General features: G+C 42.9%; 1 protein-coding gene across 2 annotated transcripts in view; it reads left to right on the top strand.

The window, feature by feature from the left end:
* The first annotated feature begins 1,206 nt into the window (after positions 1-1,206).
* Positions 1,207-21,384, top strand: part of SHCBP1 (SHC binding and spindle associated 1) — a 58,739-nt gene continuing 38,561 nt past the window's right edge. The window contains exons 1-8 of one of the 2 annotated variants that reach the window (XM_049621728.1): positions 1,207-1,344; positions 3,965-4,132; positions 4,314-4,429; positions 5,848-6,056; positions 17,047-17,139; positions 20,098-20,331; positions 20,422-20,590; positions 20,899-21,019. In XM_049621728.1, coding sequence (XP_049477685.1) covers positions 1,236-1,344; positions 3,965-4,132; positions 4,314-4,429; positions 5,848-6,056; positions 17,047-17,139; positions 20,098-20,331; positions 20,422-20,590; positions 20,899-21,019 — 1,219 coding nt within the window. In that variant the 5' untranslated portion in view covers positions 1,207-1,235. The remainder of the gene's footprint in view (positions 1,345-3,964; positions 4,133-4,313; positions 4,430-5,847; positions 6,057-17,046; positions 17,140-20,097; positions 20,332-20,421; positions 20,591-20,898; positions 21,020-21,384) is intronic. The other variant, XM_049621727.1, reaches the window with a different exon arrangement.

The raw sequence follows: 21,384 nt of genomic DNA, 5'->3' as shown, positions 1-21,384 counted from the left end.
GGCTGTTGGCTTTCTGTGGGACTTAGCCCAGCTGGTGTTCTGGTAACCTCTGCTATAACTGGCCGATCTCAGCTCTGACTAGTCACCACCGGCTGAAGCATAATGGAGTGACTTCTAGAGTTTGGCTGGTTTGTAATGTTGGCTGGGCTGGGTTAAATTAGGCAAGTTATTTTACTTCTTGGTGACTCTGTTTCCTCAAATGTAAAATGAGAAGAAAATTATTTCCTGTCTCATAGGATTTTTTTGAAGATTGTATAAAAAATAATGCAGGTATGAATGTATAACATGATGACTATGGCTAACACTGCTGTATCATCCACAGAAAAGAGACTAAATCTTCTCATCACAAGGAGAAAAAATGTTTTGCCTTTATTCTTTTCTGCTTTTATTTTTATTGTATCTATATTTGAAGATGGATGTTAGCTGGACCTACTGGGGTAATCATTTCACAATATATGTAAATCAAGTTGTTACTCTGTGTGCCTTAAACTTACAGAGTGATGTAGGTCAATTATTTCTCAATAAAACTGGAAAAAGAAAAGAGTGAAGGTAAAGCATGCAGGAGGGTGTCTTGCACACAATACTTAATGAACGTTAGCTGTTATTATTGGAGATTACAGTTGCCTTTGATTAATAAATATGGGTAAAGCATACTTTTACTTACTAAACTTAATTTGACATTCTTTGAAAATATTGCGTGTGTGCATGAGCGTGTTGTGTGTACATAGTAAATGAGAGAGGTGAGGGGAGGGGTTGAGAGATAATGAGGCTGATTTGTCGTGGTGAAAGGTTCGCAGCCACCTAGACTGATACACTATTACAACTGAGGATGCCCTGAGAGGTGAAGTGACTTGCTCAAGGTAATACCACTAGTAATGGCAAAAACAAGTCTACATACTGCTTTTTGATCCCCAATTCAGTGCATTTTCTAATACCCATTTCCAGGCATTGCTTGTTAGTGTTTCAGAAATCTTCCCGAATTATGTTCCAGTTAAATTTTGTCCCAGTAAACAAAAGACCAAGAGTTTGGACAAGAACAGCAGTCCGCTCGCCCAGTAGGTGGCGCAAAGGCGCTGTTTCCGGGGTTAGTGGAAGCTGGAGGGGGCGGAGCTTGTTCGGAAACGGCGCTACGTAAGCCTACCTCTAATTGGCCCAAGAGCCTCGGCCCACTATCCAATCAGAAACGCCTGCGTCATTCTGTTACTGGGCTAGGCGGCAGCCCGCGGAAATTTGAAATGGCTGACGGGTTGCTGGCGGCTGGCGGGCTGGGGTCGCAGGCGATGGTTCCCCAGCCGGAGCGCACGGGCTGGGGGGTCGAGGAGTCGACAGCGCCTCTGGAGAAAGGTGAGCACCCGTTATGCCGGGCCCGAGGAGCCGCCTTCTAGCGGCGGACCCTTTCCGCGGGGTCCTGGGGGCGTCGGGACTTTCAAAGGGCGCCTGGGTTTTATTTGGGCTTCCGGACCCAGCTCTCAAGTGTGGCGGTGGTGACAGTGCGAGGCTCCGACCGCCTCTCAGGACGCCAAAGTCGGGAGATACCCTGGGCATCTCCCCTTCTCCCCGCCCCATCTGGCTTCAGCTTCCGCGAGACTGGAGGGAGTTGAGCCTGGCCAGGAATTTCCAACCTGGATATCTGGGTGGGCTTCCGGGTGCTTTGTGCGTGTTCACCTGTGGAGAGACGTCTCCTATTTTTCATCTCCAGCTCAAGGTAGATCATGAACCATTCTCCCTTAACTGAAAGAGAAGAAACTTGAACCCTTGGCCTAGGTAGCCCTGCGCACCGAGAGTAGGTGACACGCCCAAAGTTAGGGGAGCCAATGTGGGACAGTCTAAAAATAGAACCGAAGTGTAATTCTCAGTCCTGTCTACCTCTTTGTGGAGATTTCCGTTATTATTATTTGTCCTGATATTTTTAAGCTGTTCAGAATTTTCCTTTAACATTTGCAGTTGGATTGTGTAGTGGAAAGAGACTTGGCAAAGTGAGAAAACATGTATGACTTAATTCCACTAGTTATCCCTTTTGTGACCTGGTAAAAGTCACTTGGCCTCAGTTTTCTTTTCTGGAAAACAGAGCCAATGGTCTTAACAGAATGTTGAAGATTAAGTGAAATAATGTGTGAAAAGTAATGCTTTCAAAGTGGCGGTAAAGAATTGTGCTGAAGTAAGGTATCCTTTGCTTTTTTGTATTGTGTTAAAATACACATAAAACAAAATTTACTGTCTTAATTTTTAATTGTACAGTTCAGTGTTATTAAATATATTCAGACCGTTATGCAGCCATCACCACCGTCCATTCCCATAACTCTGTTATCTTCTAAACTGAAACTCTATTCCTATTGAACAATAATTTCCCATCCTCTCCCTCATCCCCTGGCTATGATCATTATACTTTCTGTCTTTATGATTTTGACTAAGTACCTCATTATCAGTGAAATCATACAGTATTTCTCTTCCTGTTACTGGCTTATTTCATTTAGCATCATGTCCTCACAGTTCATCCATGGTGTAGCAGATGTCAGCATTTCCTTCCTTTTTCATTCATTTCCTTCCATTCATCCATTGATGGACACTTGGATTGCTCCCACCTTTTAGCTATTGTGAATAATGCTGCTATGAACATGGGTATACAAATATCTTTTGGAGGTTCTGCTTTCAGTTCTTTTGGATATATACTCAGAAGTCAAATTGCTGGGTCATAAGGTAATTCTATTTTTAGGGCTTTGGGGGACCACCATACTGTTCTCCATAGCAGCCGTACCATTTTACATGCCTACAACAGTTTACAAGAGTTTCTCTTTCTCCATATCCTCACTAACACTTGTTTCCCTGATAGTTTTTCTTGTTGTTTTTTGATAATTGCCATCCTAATGGGTGTGAGGCAAAGGTATTATTTCTTTAACATTTATATATACTATTTATATATTACTGTTGTGATTAACAATTTAATTATCTTAATTTAATTGAAATAAGCATGCTATTTTCACCTTTCCTTTATAGGAGAGGAAATTGACGCACAGAGAGATTGCCCCACAGCTAGTGAGGTATTGATGCCCTTTTAGTTTCATGTACATTGGCATTTGTGAGCAGTAGACCTCTGAGTACACTGTGGGTCATTTGTGAGGTCAAGTAGCTCTGGTGGCCTGAACAGAAGCAAAGAAGTCAAAGCAAGGAGAAAATACATGGAGCTGGGGGGTGGGGTGGGAAGACTGCTGTTAATAACAGTCTCAGATAACCTATGGAAATTATTTTGCCAGCTCAAATGCTACCCTTTGCATTGTTTATTTAGTAGCCATTTTGTCTATTAAAAACATCACATTACACAGAATTAGATATGCCACTGGCCAAATCATGCCTTATAAAACATAATTACATACAGCCCAAACCTAATGTGATTAGCATTTTCTAATCTTTTCCTTAGACATAGTTACTGAAATTAGTGAGGAGGAACCTAGTAGCTTTAGCGAAGTAAACCTTATGCATTATTAAGAATCTCTCATCCTTGTTTATTGAGGGGCCATTGACAGACTGATATTGAAGAAAATAAAGAAAGGCTTCAACTTATTTTGAGAAGGACTATAGGAAAGCAGCTCCTAACTTTAATGAAACTTTATGGAATTGTTTTGGGGAAAAAAATACTGTAAGATATTTGACCATTATTATAAGTTGCTAGCTACAGTAAGAATCACAGCTTTATTCTTTAAAGGAGATCTTTGGTAACTTACAGTGAATCAAAAACAACCCTTTTCCTCTGCCTCTGTGAAAAACTTCACAGAACAACAAAGACCTAACCTATGAAACATTTTAAGTTCTTACTGTTTCAAAGTAGAACGTGGTTTTTGTGATATTTTCAAGTTTGGAAAACTGGTTTCTTCTGACAGTGATAAAGGTAAATAAAGCATTGCTCCCAAATCTTTGTTTATATTTTGTTTGGAGTTTCTAAGCCTGCTTATTTTCATTGTTCTTGTAGCTCTGTTCCAAGATGAAGATTCATGCAGTGATTGTAGCAATCATGATAAGCGGGGTACTAGTTTACAAAGTTTTGTGCCTGAAGGAAAGACTCATTTCCCAGAAATATTCCAGACAAGTCAACTTTTGTTCTATGAGCGATTCAGAGCTTATCAAGATTACATTTTAGGTAAGTAGGGTTGTTTTTTTTTTCTTTTTTACTGCTTTTATCTTTTCAGTTTACACGTAGATTGTTTATCTGAGTCCCTCAGACTTGCCAGTTGATTCTGAGAAAGTGGATTTAAGTAGATTTGTTAACTTTTCTCTGCTTTATGCAGTCTCAATTCTTATTGTGTTTAATTTGTTTGTAGCTGACTGCAAGGCCTCTGAAGTAAGAGAATTCACAGCTGAGTTCTTGGAGAAGGTCCTTGAACCATCTGGATGGCGGGCAGTCTGGCACACTAATGTGTTTGAGGTGCTGGTTGAGGTAAATTTAATTCTGTTGTTAAGGCATTTGTCTCTTGCTAAAAGCACTTTCCCTCAGACTGTTACAGCCAAAGTGCTTATTTTTAATTAAAGTTTATGAGCTGATTGAAAATAGCATGTTTTTCACATCTAATTGTCATGGTGTATGGAATGTTCTGCAAATTTTAAAGGCAGCCAAGGAGGAGTTACCAGGGAATTGAGGTGGTGTAAGTTTCAGTGTCCTTTGACAAGGGGAAATGGTTTATAAATCTATGAAGTGGAGGAGGTATTTGAGACCATTTAAGAAATAAAGAGGCCTCATTATGAAGTCAACCGAGTTTCAATTAATTTTTTACCTTCTTAGTTGTAGCCCATTAAGTAGCTCAAACCCACCAGGCATTTAAAAACTGGCCTATTTTTTTGCCTAACAAATTTGTAGATATGTGGTTAATCTCTTGATAATGTGTCCCATTGTCAAAAGTAAAAACAATCTTATTTTTCAGCTGACTGGGCCTTTTACACTAAATTTGCACTCTAATTATAGCTGTGAATTTTTCTCAGTGTTTGTTAACTAGACCACAAAAAACCCTGTTAAACTAAAATGTTAAACCAGGGAGTAAGAATGCAAGTTGTTGCTGCAGCTCCTTTTTAAAATGACATCACTTTCTGCAGTGATTATGTATGAGGCAGTAGGTGGCAGCTGTTCCTGGGGACTTTTGAATTTTGGGTTATGCTAATATCTTTGGTTGCAGTAAAGGCCTATTAATTTGATTATGATAGTGTCGTTACAATCCATGTCTTCTGTCCATGTTCAATCTCCCACCTCCACCCTGACTTATTCTCTAAAATTTATCAGAGTCATTGTTTTAAAAGAGAAATGTGCCATTCCTCTGCTTAAAACCTCTAATGCATTGCATTTACTAAAGCCTTGGTGTTGGCTTTGTGGTTTCTCTTTGTCTAGAGAACACAAAACCCAAGTACCTTCCAATGCCCTTTCTGTCCTGATCTCCTTGCCCCTCTCTCACACTTCATCTACTGCTGCCCCTTCCCTTGCCCATTTCTTCCCTTTGGTTCCAGCAAGAAACACTGCCTTTCTCCTGCTCCAGCAGCCAGTCTGCCACAGGGCTTTTTCACCTGCCTGATCTTCAGATGGCTGCTTCCCTTTCATCCTGTACTTTTCCCTACCATCCCAGCAAAACCAGACCATCACCCCTGCTAGTTATGCTTTGTCAAATGCTTATCACAGTCTTGTTTGTCTTCTCAATTCTCAATTACAATGTAAGCTCCATATGGGTAAGAACAAGGCCCTTCTTGTTTATTTTTTATATTATGGAAGAAGGCTCTGTGTTCCCATTTCATGCTTTAAAAAATCAGGCTGTAAGTAGTGTTTTATATTTGTCTTAATTTTTATTTCCATGTAAGTAATATTTTAAATTTCAGGTCACAGATGTGGACTTTGCAGCCTTGAAGGCAGTAGTGAGGCTTGCCAACCCGTACCTCTGTGAATCTCAAGTGAGCACTTTTACCTTGGAGTGTATGAATGAGCTCCTCGATCTGAAGGAACATCGGTTGCCCCTGCAAGAGCTGTGGGTGGTGTTTGATGGTTCTGGAGTATTTGACCAGACAGCTCTTGCAGTTGAACATGTCAGGTAGGAAGAGAGTTGATAAAAATAACCTTGTGGCCTGAGACTGGATGAAATGCAGTAATTCTGGTCTGCATTATATACCTAGATTTAAAACTCAAATTATAAAGTTGGTCATTGCAGTATTTTAAAATGTTCAAAGATAGGGAAATCTTTTTTAAATTAAAAAAAATTTAAAAAGGATTTTAAGTTTTCATTTTGAGATGATTTCAGACTTATAGAAAAGTTGAAAAAAAAACCCAAAGAATTCCTGTATGGCCTTCATTCAGTGTCCTCAAATGTTAACAAAAGATACGGGATTCTTCATTTGGTTTGTGTTATGCCCAGAATTCGTGATCCCCAAATACCGCCAGGGAGCCAAGTCCGATGTAAAAGCAAAAGAGCCTTTAGTCGAGCTAGCTCGAGCTCAATCCCCTACCTGCACCGATGCAGCGGTGAGATACCAGGGAGAGAGAGCGAGTTTCAAAAGGACAAAGGTTTTATTGGGGCCTAGGGGCAGTTGGTGAGGTGATGGCTATGGCCTCAGCCGATTGGCTGGGGAAGGGTCCGAGTCCTGTTAGGCAGGTGAGGGGGGGGGTTACTCAAGGGGAGGAGGTGTGGTCAAGGTGAAGGACACAGAACAAGATGGAGTTGGCCGGCATAGGCCCGCCCTTTCATTCCCCCCTTGTCATGTAGCTGAGGGACCGCTACAATCATGGGACCGGCTGCATTTATGGTGACAAGGGGAACAGAGTTTGGAGGTTTATGCAAAGTTCTGGGAACCAAGTGTCCCTGGGGTGGCTCTGGGAGGTCTGATTAAGTATTGTCCCCAAGCTGGTGTCTGTGATCTGCCAGGTAATGTTTGGGGGGGCGTGGGGACTCCCGGCAGCATGAGCAATGACAAGCAGAGTTAACAGTTATCAATATTAGGTGGGTTGAATGCGCTGTAGCTTGAGCTTGAGCGGGTTGTGTTGGTCCCAACTGATGGCCCATCGCGTGATGAAGTCCTTCCGAATCGAGGAGGGGTCCGCTGGCCGAACGTGGGTGTGATGGACTCAGGTCGCGATGCCGTCTACTTTGAGAGCGGTGGGGGTTGTCAACACCATGATGTAGGGTCCCTTCCAGCGCGGCTCGAGGGTCTCTCGGTGGTGCCTCTTGACGTAGACCGTCTCCTGGCCTGTACTGATGAGGTGTCGGGGTTGGGCCAGCCTCGTAGATGGCACGGAGGCGCGGCCAAATGTCCTCGTGCACCCTCTGGAGCCCTCTCAAGGAAAGAAAAAGTTCTTGATCTTTAAACTCAGCAATAAGTTCGGCTCAAAGGCTGGGAATAACAGGGGGTGGCCTGCCAAACATAATCTCGTAGGGAGTAAAACCCAGAGTGTAAGGAGTGTTTCTAACCCGGTAAAGGGCATGTGGTAGGAGAGTCACCCAGTCCCCGGCCAGTCTCCATGGTTAATTTGGTAAGGGTCTCTTTTAGGGTTCTATTCATTCTTTCTACCTGTCCTGAGCTCTGGGGCCTATAAGCACAATGTAATTTCCAGTTTGCCCCCACCGCCTTGGCTACTGCCTGTGTTACCTGCGAGATAAAAGCTGGTCCATTGTCTGATCCTACCATGGCAGGAAAACCATACCTGGGTAAGATGTCTTCTAGTAGCTTCTTAGCCACCGTCTGAGCCGTTTCATGCTTGGTTGGGTATGCCTCCACCCAGCCAGAGAAGGTGTCTGTAAATACTAAAAGATATTTAAAACCATACTTTCCTGGTTTGACTTCAGTGAAGTCGACTTCCCATTGGGCTCCCGGTCTGGTGCCTCTGAGCCTGGTTCCTTTTTTATTTGATGTGGCTCTCATGTGGGTGAGTTGGCAGGTCTTGTGGGCAGATACAACTTGCTCTATTTTGGTGTCCTGTTTGTGAATCTTGATTCTGGCATGTCGGATTAAGTCTTTTAATTTTCGGGCCCCCATGTGAGTAGACCGATGCATGTGCTCCAAGCCGGTCTGGCAGCATGAGCTCCTTGTGAGGTGTATACCACCATCCCTTTATCTCCTGGGCTATGGGGAGTTTCTTGATCTGCTGTAACTCCTCCTGGGAGTATTTGGGCTGGTCTAGTAAAACTGGGTCTCCCAAATCCGGTAGTTGTTAAGCCGTTTTCTAGCTCCCAGCATCAGCACTTTGGTGAGGGCTATGAGCTCTGCTCGCTGGGCTGATGTTCCGGAGGGTAGAGCCTCCGCCCATACGGTGTCCGTTTTGGTGACCGCTGCTGCACCTGCATACCTGTGTCCGTCCCGCACAAAGCTGCTGCCATCAGTGAACCACGTGGCCTCGGCATCGGGGAGGGGCCGGTCGGTCAGGTCCATCCGGAATCCATGTACTTGTTCCAGGATTCCCGCACAGTCATGTAATGGAGCACCTAGGTCAGGGTTGGGCAGCAGGGTTGCAGGATTGAGGGCTGCACTGGGGTGGAACTGCACTCATGGAGGGTTGAGTAGGAGGCTCTGGTAATGAGTCATACGTGTGTTGCTCATCCATCTATCCGGAGGCTGTTTCAGGACCCCTTCAATGGCGTGTGGGGTCGTGATCCAGATCTCCTGTCCTAGGGTCAGTTTGTCTGCATCCTTGACTAGGAGTGCTGTCGCTGCAATAATTCTTAGGCATGGCGGCCAGCCAGCAGTCACTGGGTCTAGTTTCTTAGACACGTAAGCCACTGGGCGGTTCCAGGGGCCTAAGGCATGAGTTAGAACCCCTTTTGCTATTCCTTTATGTTCGTCTGCAAAGAGGTGGAAGGGCTTCGTAATGTCTGGTAGGCCCAGGGCTGGGGCACTTAGGAGGGCCTTTTTTAACTGATTAAAGGCAGTTTCTTCTTTTTCAGCCCATTTAAATGTTTTCCCCTCTTTGGTAGCTTCATATAGGGGCCTGGTGATCTCAGCAAAACCTGGAACCCAGAGGCGGCAGTAGCCGGCTGATCTAGGAATTCCTTCACTTCTCTTCGGGAGGTGGGAGTAGGGATCTTTAGGACAGTTTCTTTTCTGGCATCTGATAACCGCCGCTGTCCGCCCTCCAGGATATATCCCAGGTAACTTACCCTCTCCCTGCATATCTGAGCCTTCTTCGCGGATGCCCGGTACCCTAAGGCTCCCAGGGTAGTCAGCACGTCCTGGGTCCCTCGCTCACAGTCTTTGGCCGTGTCGGCAGCAATCAGGATGTCATCTACGTACTGTAGAAGGGTGAGGCCAGGGTGCTCCCTTCTGTACTCACCCAGGTCCTCGTGTAGTGCCTCGTCGAAGATGGTGGGTGAATTTTTGAATCCCTGAGGTAGCCGTGTCCAGGTGAGTTGCCCACTGTAGCCCTCCTCCGGATCATGCCACTCAAAGGCGAACAAGGGTTGGCTCTGGGGTGCCAGCGGCAGACTGAAGGCATCCTTTAAATCTAGTACAGTATACCAGACCCTGGAGGGCGCCAAGGAGCTCAAGAGAGTATATGGGTTGGGAACAGTTGGGTGTATGTCCGCGACCCTCTTATTTACTTCCCGGAGGTCTTGTACCGGTTGGTAGTCATTTGTGTGAGGCTTTTTGACCAGCAGTAAGGGGGTGTTCCAGGCAGACTGGCAAGGAACTAGTACCCCTAGGCTTCATAGTCTCCGGATATGTGGCTGGATCCCCTTCCAGGCCTCCTGAGACATGGGGTATTGTTTGATCCTTACCGGACTCTCTCCTGGCTTGAGCTCTACCAGGACTGGGGTCCTATGAGCGGCTAGTCCCATCCCCCCCCCCCCCCCCGTCTCTGCCCAAACCGAGGGGAATTCTTGTAGCCGTCTGTCTATATTATCCTCTCTCGAGAGCGCCTCCTGGTGGAGGCGGTATTCATCCTCCAGTTTCATGGTCAGGACCTGGATGGGGTGGCCCTTGCCATCAGTGACCTGAGGCCCCCCTTGTTTGAAAGTTATCTGAGCTCCAATCTTGGTCAGTAAGTCCTGTCCTAACAGCGGGTAGGGGAATTCTGGTATTACCATAAAGGAGTGGGATACCCGGCCCGTTCCCAAATCTACTGTTCTTCGGGTAGTCCATGAATACTGGCTCATACCAGTTGCCCCTTGTACCCAGAACTTCTTGCTAGCTAGTTTTCCTTGTGGGGTGCGGAGGACCGAATGTTGTGCTCCGGTGTCGACAAGGAAGTCAATAGGGGTCCCCTCCACTTTAAGAGTTACCCTGGGTTCGGGGAGAGGGTCCGAACCCCGACTCCCCTAATCACTTAGTTCATCTAGCTCTAGGACTTTTACTCGATCAGTCTTGCTTCCCTTCCCGCCAGCCCCTTTTGGACAATCTTGGGCCCAGTGCCCTATCTCCTTGCAGTATGCGCACTGATCCTTCTGCAGCCTCTACTTCCCCCCCTTGGTGGTTCCTTTACCTTTTCTTGCGTCGTCTGCCAGCTGCCGGAGATGGCGGTCTCGTTCCTCGGGGAAGTCAGCAGTGGTAGCTAGTAGTATTCTGGCCAGGTCTCGAGTCTGCTTACTGCTGGCAGCTGCCGTGGCGCGAGCCTGCTTGTCCTCAGGAGGCTCCCGGTTATTATATACCTTTTCGGCTACCACCAGTAAGTCCTGCAGACTTTTTCCTTCTAGTCTATCTATTTTCTGTAATTTTCTCCTAATGTCTATGGCCGATTGGTTTACAAAGGCCATGATAACAGCTGCCTTGCTTTCCGGAGCCTCTGGATCCATGGGGGTATAGGTACGGAATGCCTCCATGATCCGTTCTAAAAAGGCAGCCGGAGATTCATCTTTTCCTGTTGTACATTTCCTACCTTGGCCAAATTGGTTGGCTTTCTAGCAGCCATTCGGAGACCCCCCATTAGAGTCTGGCGGTAGACCCGGAGCCTCTCCTTACCTTCTGCCGTGTTGAAATCCCACTGGGGCCGAGTTAAGGGGAAGGAGGCATCTATCTGAGCCTGGTTGGTGGTGGGATTCCCGTCTGCACCCGGAACTAGTTTTTGGGCCCCATTGAGGATTCTTTCTCTTTCTTCAGTCATGAACAGGACCTGCAAAAGCTGCTGGCAATCGTCCCACGTGGGCTGATGGGTAAAAAGAACAGAGTCTAATAAATCAATAAGCCCTGCCGGTTTCTCGGAAAACTTAGGATTCTGAGCTTTCCAATTGTAGAGGTCACTAGTGGCGAAAGGCCAATAGTGATGGGGCTGATTCCCCTCCGCGTCTGGGGGTCCGGTGGCTCGCAGGGGCAGAATAGTGGAGTCAGCGGCGGAGGCGGATTGCTCCCTCTGAGCCCTTTGTCTGGTAAAGGGCGGGCTTCCCACTGGAGCGTTTCCGCCTCCTGCTCTCGGAACAGCGTCTGCCTCCCCTGGAGGGGGAGGTTGGTGTTCTTCCGGCATCCTAGAGGGGTTATACGGGGAGGAAAAAATTAATTCTTCTTCAGTACCCCCCTGTAGGACAGGGTAGAGGGGTGCTGAAGGCTGGGTAAGACTTTTCTTCTTCTTTGTCCCCTGCAAAGCAAGAATGGGTTTTGGCTCCAGAGGGAGCGGGGCTAGGAAGGGCTTAAGCCAAGAGGGTGGGTCTTCTACAAGGTCCTGCCAAGTGATAATGTAAGGGAGCTGATCAAGATGGCCCGTCTTAGGCTGAGAGATGATACTCCTGACTCGGTGGATGGTAGGGAGGTCGAAGGTCCCCTCTGGTGGCCATCCGACATTGAAAGTTGGCCACTCGCTAGAACAAAAAAACTGCAACCGACCCTTTCGGACTTCCACACTGAGGTTGTTAGCTCTTCCCCTCACATCCTTAAAGTGATCAATCATAATACTTAGAGGAATAGTCTGAGTCTGTCCCATAACGTCCGTCCAGTAAGTCCACAGGACAAAACAGAGAAACACAAAAACAGAGGGCCCCTAGAAAGTCTTCCAACTCCATGGAAGCAAAACTGAAAGCTAGCTTAGACCTTTGAGGGGATTCCACATCCCTCCAAAACCGATGAGGGGATTCCACGTCCCTCCAAAGACGACAGCCTCACGCCGACCAGCGGGAGCGACCCGCCTCGTCTCAGACCTTTGAGGGGATTCCACGTCCCTCCAAAACAGATGAGGGGATTCCACGTCCCTCCAGAAGGGAGGATCGGAACGTCTTCCGAAACTCCCGGCCCGTGGTCCTCCAGTGCGTCCACTTAGACCGCGTCGGGCACTACCAGAATTCCAGAAATGAGCTCACACAGAAAAGACAGACCAAACAGACAGACACTAACCGTGGCCAGTCAGGCTCTCCGGGTCGGGGGTCCCTCGGGGGTCTTGGGGATCCCGGGCCGAGCCCCCAGATGTTATGCCCAGAATTCGTGATCCCCAAATACCGCCAGGGAGCCAAGTCCGATGTAAAAGCAAAAGAGCCTTTATTTGAGCTAGCTCGAGCTCAATCCCCTACCTGCACCGACCCAGCGGTGAGATACCAGGGAGAGAGTGTGAGTTTCAAAAGGACAAAGGTTTTATTGGGGCCTAGGGGCAGTTGGTGAGGTGATGGCTATGGCCTCAGCCGATTGGCTGGGGAAGGGTCCGAGTCCTGTTAGGCAGGTGAGGGGGGGGGGGTTACTCAAGGGGAGGAGGTGTGGACAAGGTGAAGGACACAGAACAAGATGGAGTGGGCCGCCGTAGGCCCGCCCTTTCAGTTTGTATATGTTTAGAAACTCTTAAAAGTTCTGGAGGCTAAGGCTTATGATTAAAGTACTTGAATTGAAGAAAGGAAAGAAAGTGAAGGAGGTGGTACACTATGTCTTCTACACCGATAAGACACACTTTTTTTCCCAAGAATGTATCTGACCAAAGATATTTTCTCAGGCCGCTTCCAGGATACTTAGGGGATACTTATAGTGATTCAGCAGTTCCATTTATCACCCAATGCCTATCAAAAGTGCTCTCCTTAATCTCCATCACCTATTTCACCCATCCCCTCATTCACCTCCTTTCTGTTAACCATCATCAGATAAATCTTTTGTCAGATAGTTCCTGATACAGATAGTTCTTTTGAATCTTCTTTATTATAAGTATATTCACTAAGGAAGGCTGACCTTTGTTTATTTAAAAATGGACTTCTATTCCTCTAGGAGCTGGGAGACTGGATAATAGTAGCATAGTGTCTTGTAGTTTTCACTTTTTATACCATTAGTGAGTTAACCTGGTTTTGCTGAGCTTAATTTCGATGTTCCACAAAGAAGCAGAGTGTTTCGGGCCCAGCTTCCAAGATCTTATGGAAAATTTCTAATTGTACACAAGAACTTTTAACCCTAGATATTCAGTATTTGGCCAAGCAATATAAATCTAAAGAACTGGCTTCTTTTCAGAACCAGTTTCTCTCACTTGAAAAAAAATCTGTCAACTGAAGCCTTTGAAGGTAAAGGGATAATTGATGAGTTTAGGAAATTAGGAATCAGGGAATGAATCTTTATGGGTATTGAAGTTGGTAGAAGACAAGTATCTGGAATTAGTAATGGTATTTGAAGGTGAGCCTGGCTAAATTTATTCTTCATTTTGCGGACTTAGATTCTGGTCAATGCCCAGAAAAGTTATGAGGGTTCTTGTTTGTTTTTTATTCAATGAGTATTCAAGTGCTGGGTCCTGATTTGATTGGTGCATGAAACAGACACAATCACCATCACCATCAGGCTTCATTCTAAAGGTGAGAGATGAATCTTAATCACATGAAGGTATAAATGTGATTGAAACTGCAGTGAGTGCAATGAAGAATTAGAGTGTTCTAAGACTAGGTCAGGTGGCTGTTACATGGTTGTTTCCTGAGGAAATGACATTTGAAGTTGGGTCTGAAGGGTTGGCTACGTGAAAGGGGTTGTGGCAAGGGTGGGGAGGGAACAGGTTCAGGAGCTGAGTGAATTTAAGGAACTGGAAGGCCATTATAGCTGGAACACAGACAGTAATGGGGAAGACTTATGAAACTAGCTTAGAGGTTGTCAGGAGTCAGAAGATGTGGGACTTCATTGGCCAATTAATCATTTTATCTGTAAAAGCACTGCGGAAGCACTGAAAAAGGTTTTTATTCAAGGGTGAATAGGATCAGCTTTGTGTTTTAAAAGATTTGTTCTGGCTGCTGTGTGAAAAACAAATGGAAGGAGATGGAATAAGAAGATCGGGCAAGAGAGTGGGCTAGAGTGGGGTGTGGAGAGGACACATGGAAGCTTACTGAGAAGGTAGGATGGCCGGGACTTGGTGGCCGAGTGGATGTGGGGGATGAGGAGATATGAGTGGATAAGCCAGAGGTTAAGGTTTTGGTCTTGAGAGAATAAACACTGGAGGAGGTGCAGATGTGAGTGATGTGTGTGAATGCCCAGTATGGTACTGGTGAGGATAATACTTGAGCTAAGTCTTGAAATGTAAATATAAGTTCACCAGGTGGAGAAGGTGGACAGCCTGACCAGCATTTCACATGGAAGTTTGAAAGACCTTGTGAAATGGGAGTTTGCATGCAGGAGGTCTGACAAGAGAGGTGCTCTGTAGCCAGATTGTGAATCCAAGTAATACCGCCAAGCTCAGGAATTTGAACTTCGTTGTGAGGGCAGCAGCCAGCAGAGTTTTTTAACTGAGTAAACGCATGCTCAGGTTCTTTTTTTTTTTTTTTTTTTTTGAGATGACTAGAGGGTGAAGAGACCGGCAGTCCAATCTACAAGAATTAAGAGATGGCTTTATTTTCACTGCTCCTTCCTTTTCATAGCAGAACTTTTTATTTTTTTATTTTTTTAATGCTTATTTATTTTTGAGAGATAGAGCACTAGTGAGGGAGGGGCAGAGACAGAGGGAGACACAGAATCTGAAGCAGGCTCCAGGCTGTGAGTGGTCAGCACAGAGCCTGATGTGGGTCTCGACTCATGAACCGTGAGATTATAACCTGAGTCAAAGTCGATCGCTTAACCCAGGTGCCACCCAGGTGCCCTCACAGCAGAACTTGACAGAATTCTGTGTAGTCACAGTCTGCACCTCCTGGCATTCCAGTAATGCTTCTGCCCCACAGCACCACTGAAATTGTGCTTAAGGTCACCAAAGTCCTCCATGTTCTCCTTCCCAGTCATTTCTTTTCTGATCTCATCTTGCTTTCCCTCTTGGTCACATTCTAGTTATCTGATCACTCCCATCTTCGTAACACACACTCTGCCAGCTTCTTAGTCATCTTGGCTCTTCCTCTCTTGCTCAAAACTTTAAAATGTTGGAGTTACCCAGGGATCAGTCCTAGACTATCTACCCTTCTCTCTCTTTAATCAGCCTTGGAAGCACATTAGAATTACCTGGGAATTGCTTTTGTTTTTGTTTTTTTAAATACTTATTTTGGGGAGAGCGCAAGCAGAGGAGGGGCAGAGAGGGGGTACAGAGGATCTGAAGTGGGCTCTGCACTGACAGGCTGACAGCAGCAAGCCCAATGTGGGGCTCGAACTCATGAACTGCAAGATCATGACCTGAGCCAAAGTCAGACGTTCAACTGACTGATCTTCCAGGTGCCCCTGGGGATTGTGTTTTATAGGAGTAGTCCAACTAATACATGAAGAAAGAATGATAGGATCAGAATATCACTATTTTGCAAATTGTAATAAAATAAAGGTTCTAGGCAATAATTGTGGTTGGCTGCTACAACCATTGGTGAAAAACTGATGGGGAACTCTCTAGTAGATGGATCCGGTTGACAACACCTGAATCCACTGGTCATTCTTAACCTCATCATCAGAAGAGATGACCAGGTATCTTATGCTTCCTGATGGAAGTACATTGTGTCCGCCTTTAAGTATCCTTGCCAAAACATCTTTCCGAAAGCTGATCAAGTCTTTAGATCTTACTTTCTGTTTACCAGAAGTAAAAGAAGCGGAAGAACATGTTAAATGACCCCATGGGGATGCAATCAATAAAATTCAGAGTGTGGGAAACTTAAATAAATTGCAAAGAGAAAAGGAGGGAGGGATAATCTATAGAATAACTGTGATTTAATTAAATGCAATAGCTGACCCTTGTTTGGATCCTGATTTGAACAAGCCAATGATAAAACAATAACAGCAACAATAGCAGAAGAGACAGATAGGGAAAATTCAATACTGACTGGATATTTGGATATTAAGAAATTATAACACTTTCTTGGTGTAAAGATTTATTTTAGAGCTATATGCTAAAATTTGTGAATGTTGTATGTTTGACATTTGCTTTAAAGTAAATCCAGTGTTGAGATGGTGGGGGTGGGGAGCAGAGAAGTAAGTGGGTAGGGTAGAGATGAAATAAAATAGCCTATGCATTGATAATTGTTGAAGCTGGTTAATGCATAAACGGTGTTCATGATACTACTTGCTCTTGTGGATGTTTGAAATTTTCCATAATAAAAATTTGTTCAATCGCTTGGGGGGGGGGGTTAAAAAAATATGGATCTTGCACCCAACCCCTGTCCCCCTCCTGCCTTTTACAAAGGTTCTGATTTATAGGTCTGGGATAGGTTTGGGAATCAATTTTTAAAAGCTTCCTGGGGAACTCTAACATGCAGAATCAGGTTTGAGAACTGCTGTTTTATATTATGTCCCTAGATGATCTCATCTGTTGCTTTAATGTCATCAGTATGCTGACAACTCCTAGATTTATGTCTTTAGCTCTGATATTTCCCTTGGGCTTTGGGCATATATATTCATATTTGCTCTTGACATCATCCACTTGGAGGTCACATAGGCATCTCAGTTCAAACTGTTTTCAACCCCAAACCTTTTTCTCTCCCAGTCTTTCCTATCTTAACAAATGACACTACCATCTACCCAATTACAGATGGTCAATAAATAGTTCTTCTGATTAAAAAGAGGTGGTAATGGAAACAGTGTTGTAGAAAACTTCTTTAGTCAATCTAAAAAAGTTCTTGTATGACTCAAAACTATCAAGTCTAGCATTTATGCAGCATTCTCTATCATCACTGATAGAGTTGTTGTGATTTACTCTTTAGTTTGCACTCTCCAAAACCCTAACACTGAGCCAGTGATTAATTTGAATGATATGAGTTTCCTTTTCAGATTTTTCTATCAAAACATTTGGAGGAGCTGGGATGAAGAAGAGGAGGATGAGTATGATTATTTTGTCAGATGTGTTGAACCTCGATTGAGGTTGTAAGTATTTGGTAGTGACCTTGTCCATGTTGGAAAAAGAGCTGTCCATGGTTTATTTTACCTGTCTGGTGTATGTTACTCCAAGGGCCCACACACAGAAGCAGGCCGCTATACAAGTAGGATAACCCATTGACGAGTTATTAAATGAAGCCTGTACGAATGCAGAGAAACCTATTTTTAGTGTTTATATACTTGAGTCTAAAAGCTGAGTTCAGGGACACTGAAATTAAATATCTCACTGTTTTGTAAGTCTGAATAAAACTCAGTTTGAGCTAATGTGTTTAAAAGAAACCCTGTGTTAAATTCAAAGACAATTATTTGAGAAATAAGAAGTTAGTTGAATTATAAAATATTTCTTTTGCTTTAATTTTTTAAAAGAGTACTTTTAAAAATATTTGGCTTTATTCTAAGTTCCTATAGTAAAAGACACTGGGCTAAACTAACAGAATTATCTCAGGATGTTTTGTCAAGTTCTTGTCCTTAAATCTTATTTGACAAATAGATAAAAATACTAAACAATTAATATTGGTGGTGCATAAAAATTTACTAATTACTGAAACACAATCTTCTTCTTCTAAGAAGAAGAATTGTCATATTTTTATAGGGAAAAACACATTACAAAAAATGTAACTTAACTATGCAACCCACCTAGTATTCAGATTTCCACTAGGTGGTACTCTAAGACCAGGTAATTTTCTTGTATTCATGAGTGGTAATTTAATAGGCAGTGCTGCAGTAAGAATAAAATTAGAACTTGCACTAAAAAAATAAATTATAGAAGGTGATTTTTTTTCCCCGTGTGAAAGATGATTTTGCTACATAAGGTAAGGCAGTAACCCTTTACATTTTCGTGGAACCCAAATAGATTTGGTAAATTTCTCTTGATTTACATAGTAAATAATAAGTAAAAAACATGTGAAAATTATGGTTAATGGTTCCTCCTGGTTTAGAATTATGTGTGATTTCTATTTAGCCTTTCCAGTTTTTCCATCATGCATTTCCTATTTTCCCATAACGTATTCAATAAAATGCCAGAATTTCAATAAGCTTGCATATTTTCTAGTTTTGTTATGCTTGCTCTTAGAGAGCAATGATTGGTTTTGATTGAAGTGAAATGTAATGGTAGGTGAATAATGTGTATCTAGCAAATTTGATCTTTACTTGGAAAAGACTGTATTCTGATTTGACAGCTTTACATGTTCAAACAACAAGGGATGATTTACATATTTACCTTTTACATCCCTGGCAGATAAGAAAGTGTAAGGGAGGAATTGTTTTAAGTTATGGAGAAGAAAACTATGGTACTTGATGGGGAAACTGGAATGTTATCAAATATAGGCAGACTCTTTAAAAAGGTCCCTGGGCAAAGAGAGGAGTAGCGTTATGAACATGCAGGATTTAAAGGGAATCAAACCATACTGTTGATTTTGCACTGTGAGGTAAATATTTTTCCTTTTTAATTCAAAACGCTGTACTTCAAAGCTTATGGGTCTGAGACACAGATGTTGGTTCATTGCTTCCAGACCACAAAGTATCACTTTAATGAGAAGACATAAGCTGATTGGCATGGATATTGGAAATGCTAAGAAATTTATTTTAAAATTTGAGTCTTAATCTTCATAACTTAATAGACCTGATCAAGCAGTCAGTGGTTTGGTTCCCAATTTTTTGTTTGCAAAGTGGATTTCTAGAATATCTTTAAATGAGTATGGATTAATCAAAGCAGACAAAATCCTTGCTTTTCAAGCTTTACCTAATTCATTTACTTGAAAAGTGGAAAAAATTATTTTTTATTCATTTTAAGTACTGTTTGAATGTTAACTGTAATTTCATGTAAATTTGTTTAGGATGTGGTTCTGTTTTTCCCCCCTATATAATTTAGAGCATGACTAAGTTAGAAAAACATCATCTAAGGCAATAGTTTTCAACCTTGACTGCACATTAGAATCCCCAAGGAACTTTTAAAAAAAAACAAGACCTCTCTACTTCTGGAGACCAATTTAATTGGTCCGAATGGGGACCTGAGCATTTGTATTTTTAAAAGCTCCCCCGTGATTCTAATATGCAGCCAAGGTTGAAAAACTCTAGCCTCAGGCATAGCTAGTCAATATACTTTTAAGTGAGAAATAAAGCAATTATTTTAAAACACTAGGTAATGACAGTAATATTGCAGTTTATTTTCAAATCCATTAATTTCATGTCCATTAACTTGATTGTACATTCATAAATTATTTTATTGCATCTAGAAATACTTTTTGTTCTGTCTATATATTTGTGAAGATATACAAACTAATAATAAATTTTAAGTACCAGTAAGGTTGTCCAGTACAAGGTTATTTTGTTTCAATCACTCTCTAGTTTAGTAATGGCAGCTTTATATTTTTTTCTGAGAATCTCAAAGGCTTATGTTTTTGAAATACTGTTATAATCTTCCTAAGGGAATATTCAGCATAATTTTTTGCTGTAGGGCTTTAAATGTGAGGAAGGACTAGATGACTTGAATCATTTTTATTTTTCAATCTTATAAATATGGTCATCTTCGACATTGTTATGAAACTACTTGAGATACTTCCTTTCCCATCCACACTCCCAGATTGCCCTCTGACATTCACTTAAGATTTTGAATCTAATATATGAGAAAATAATTTTTATTAAATAATGATTACAAATTGTGAAACATGGACTTTCAGTGTTTGTAAATAACAAATGCTTGGATCTAAGAATAAAACCCAGCAACTCCCCAAAGCAAGAAAAGCTAGTGACTTTAATAAAGTGATCCTTAAAACTTTCAATAGCTTCCACTTATAATAGAGTGCTATTCAGAAAGACTTAACATGTACTGAGTTATGTATTATAAAATGCTTTTCTTCCTGGTCTTTAAGGACTAAATGGGCTGTTTTAATGATAGGAAAATATATCAGAAAGGCAGTGGATTTCAATTTGCTTTTAAACTTGCAGGCATTATGACATCCTTGAAGATCGAGTTCCTTCAGGACTTATTGTTGATTACCGCAATCTGTTGTCCCAATGTGAGGACAGTTACAGGAAATTTTTAAATCTGAGAAGCAGTTTGTCAAATTGTAACTCCGATTCCGAGCAGGAAAACATCTCCATGGTTGAAGGGTTAAAATTATATTCAGAGATGGAACAGTTGAAACAAAAGCTAAAACTCATTGAGAATCCATTGCTGAGGTATGTGTGTCTTTGTTATTCTTAGCTAGTTGGCATCTTTTCTAACCAGCTATCTTACTGAGAACTGATAGGTCTGTTGGTTTCTCTAAGATACGTGTTTGGTTATCAGAAGAATTCGAATATCCAAGCAAAGGGCATTCGTCCAAATGGTCAGAAGGTCACACATGTGGTCTCCTCCACCATGATGACTGGTCTGCTGCGGTCTCTGCTCAGGGACAGGCTTTGTCAGGAGCCTTGTAAGGAAGAAACAGAAATTCAGGTAAAAGGAGTTTTTTGCTGCAGGTGGCTTTTTCTCTTCTAATTCATGCCAGGTTTTCCTGAATTCTACAAAGCGTTTATAGGAGCTTCCCAGAGTTGATTTTTTGTGAAATGGGTAGTAGTGAGAGCCCTGCCTTTCATAAGCATTAGTCACTTACCAAGCACGTGTTGGGTTCAGTGCAGTAGCTGAGGATATATTTTTTTTAAGTATGTGGTTTTGGCACTTTGAAAGTGAAACATGAGAGTACCTGGAGTGATATGTAGGTTGCTTTTGGGGGTGTATATTTGCAATATGTTGTTGTTTTCTAGTTCCATAGTGATCCATTGTCTGCTATAAATGCCTGCTATGAAGGTGACACTGTGATTGTTTGTCCTGGCCATTACATGGTACATGGCACATTCGCCATTGCTGACTCCATTGAGTTGGAAGGTGAGTCCGGAATATCATGAGACCAAACTCTCTGGCATGATAATGCTTAAGAAAACAGTAAATCACTGATCTTGTTGAAACTCCAAGAATATGATTAATTCTATTTGATTTCAAATGAATTTCCTTAAAATATTTTGAGTATTTAGGAGAGCCTAGGTGGTTCAGTTGGTTAAGCTACTAACTCCTGATTTTGGCTCAAGTCATGATTTCACAGTTGTGAGATTGAGTCCTGCCTTGGCTCTGTGCTGGCTGCTTAAGATTCTCTCTCTCCCTCTGCCCTTTTCCCACATGTGCCTGCCTGCCACATGTGTCCTCTCTCTCTGTCTCTCAAAAAAAAAAAAATATATATATATATATATATATAT

The sequence above is a fragment of the Panthera uncia genome (assembly GCF_023721935.1).
Source record: "Panthera uncia isolate 11264 chromosome E2 unlocalized genomic scaffold, Puncia_PCG_1.0 HiC_scaffold_19, whole genome shotgun sequence".
Taxonomy (NCBI): Eukaryota; Metazoa; Chordata; class Mammalia; order Carnivora; family Felidae; genus Panthera; species Panthera uncia.
Note: the sequence above shows the minus strand (reverse complement) of the source record. Positions and strands in the feature narration are given on the sequence as shown.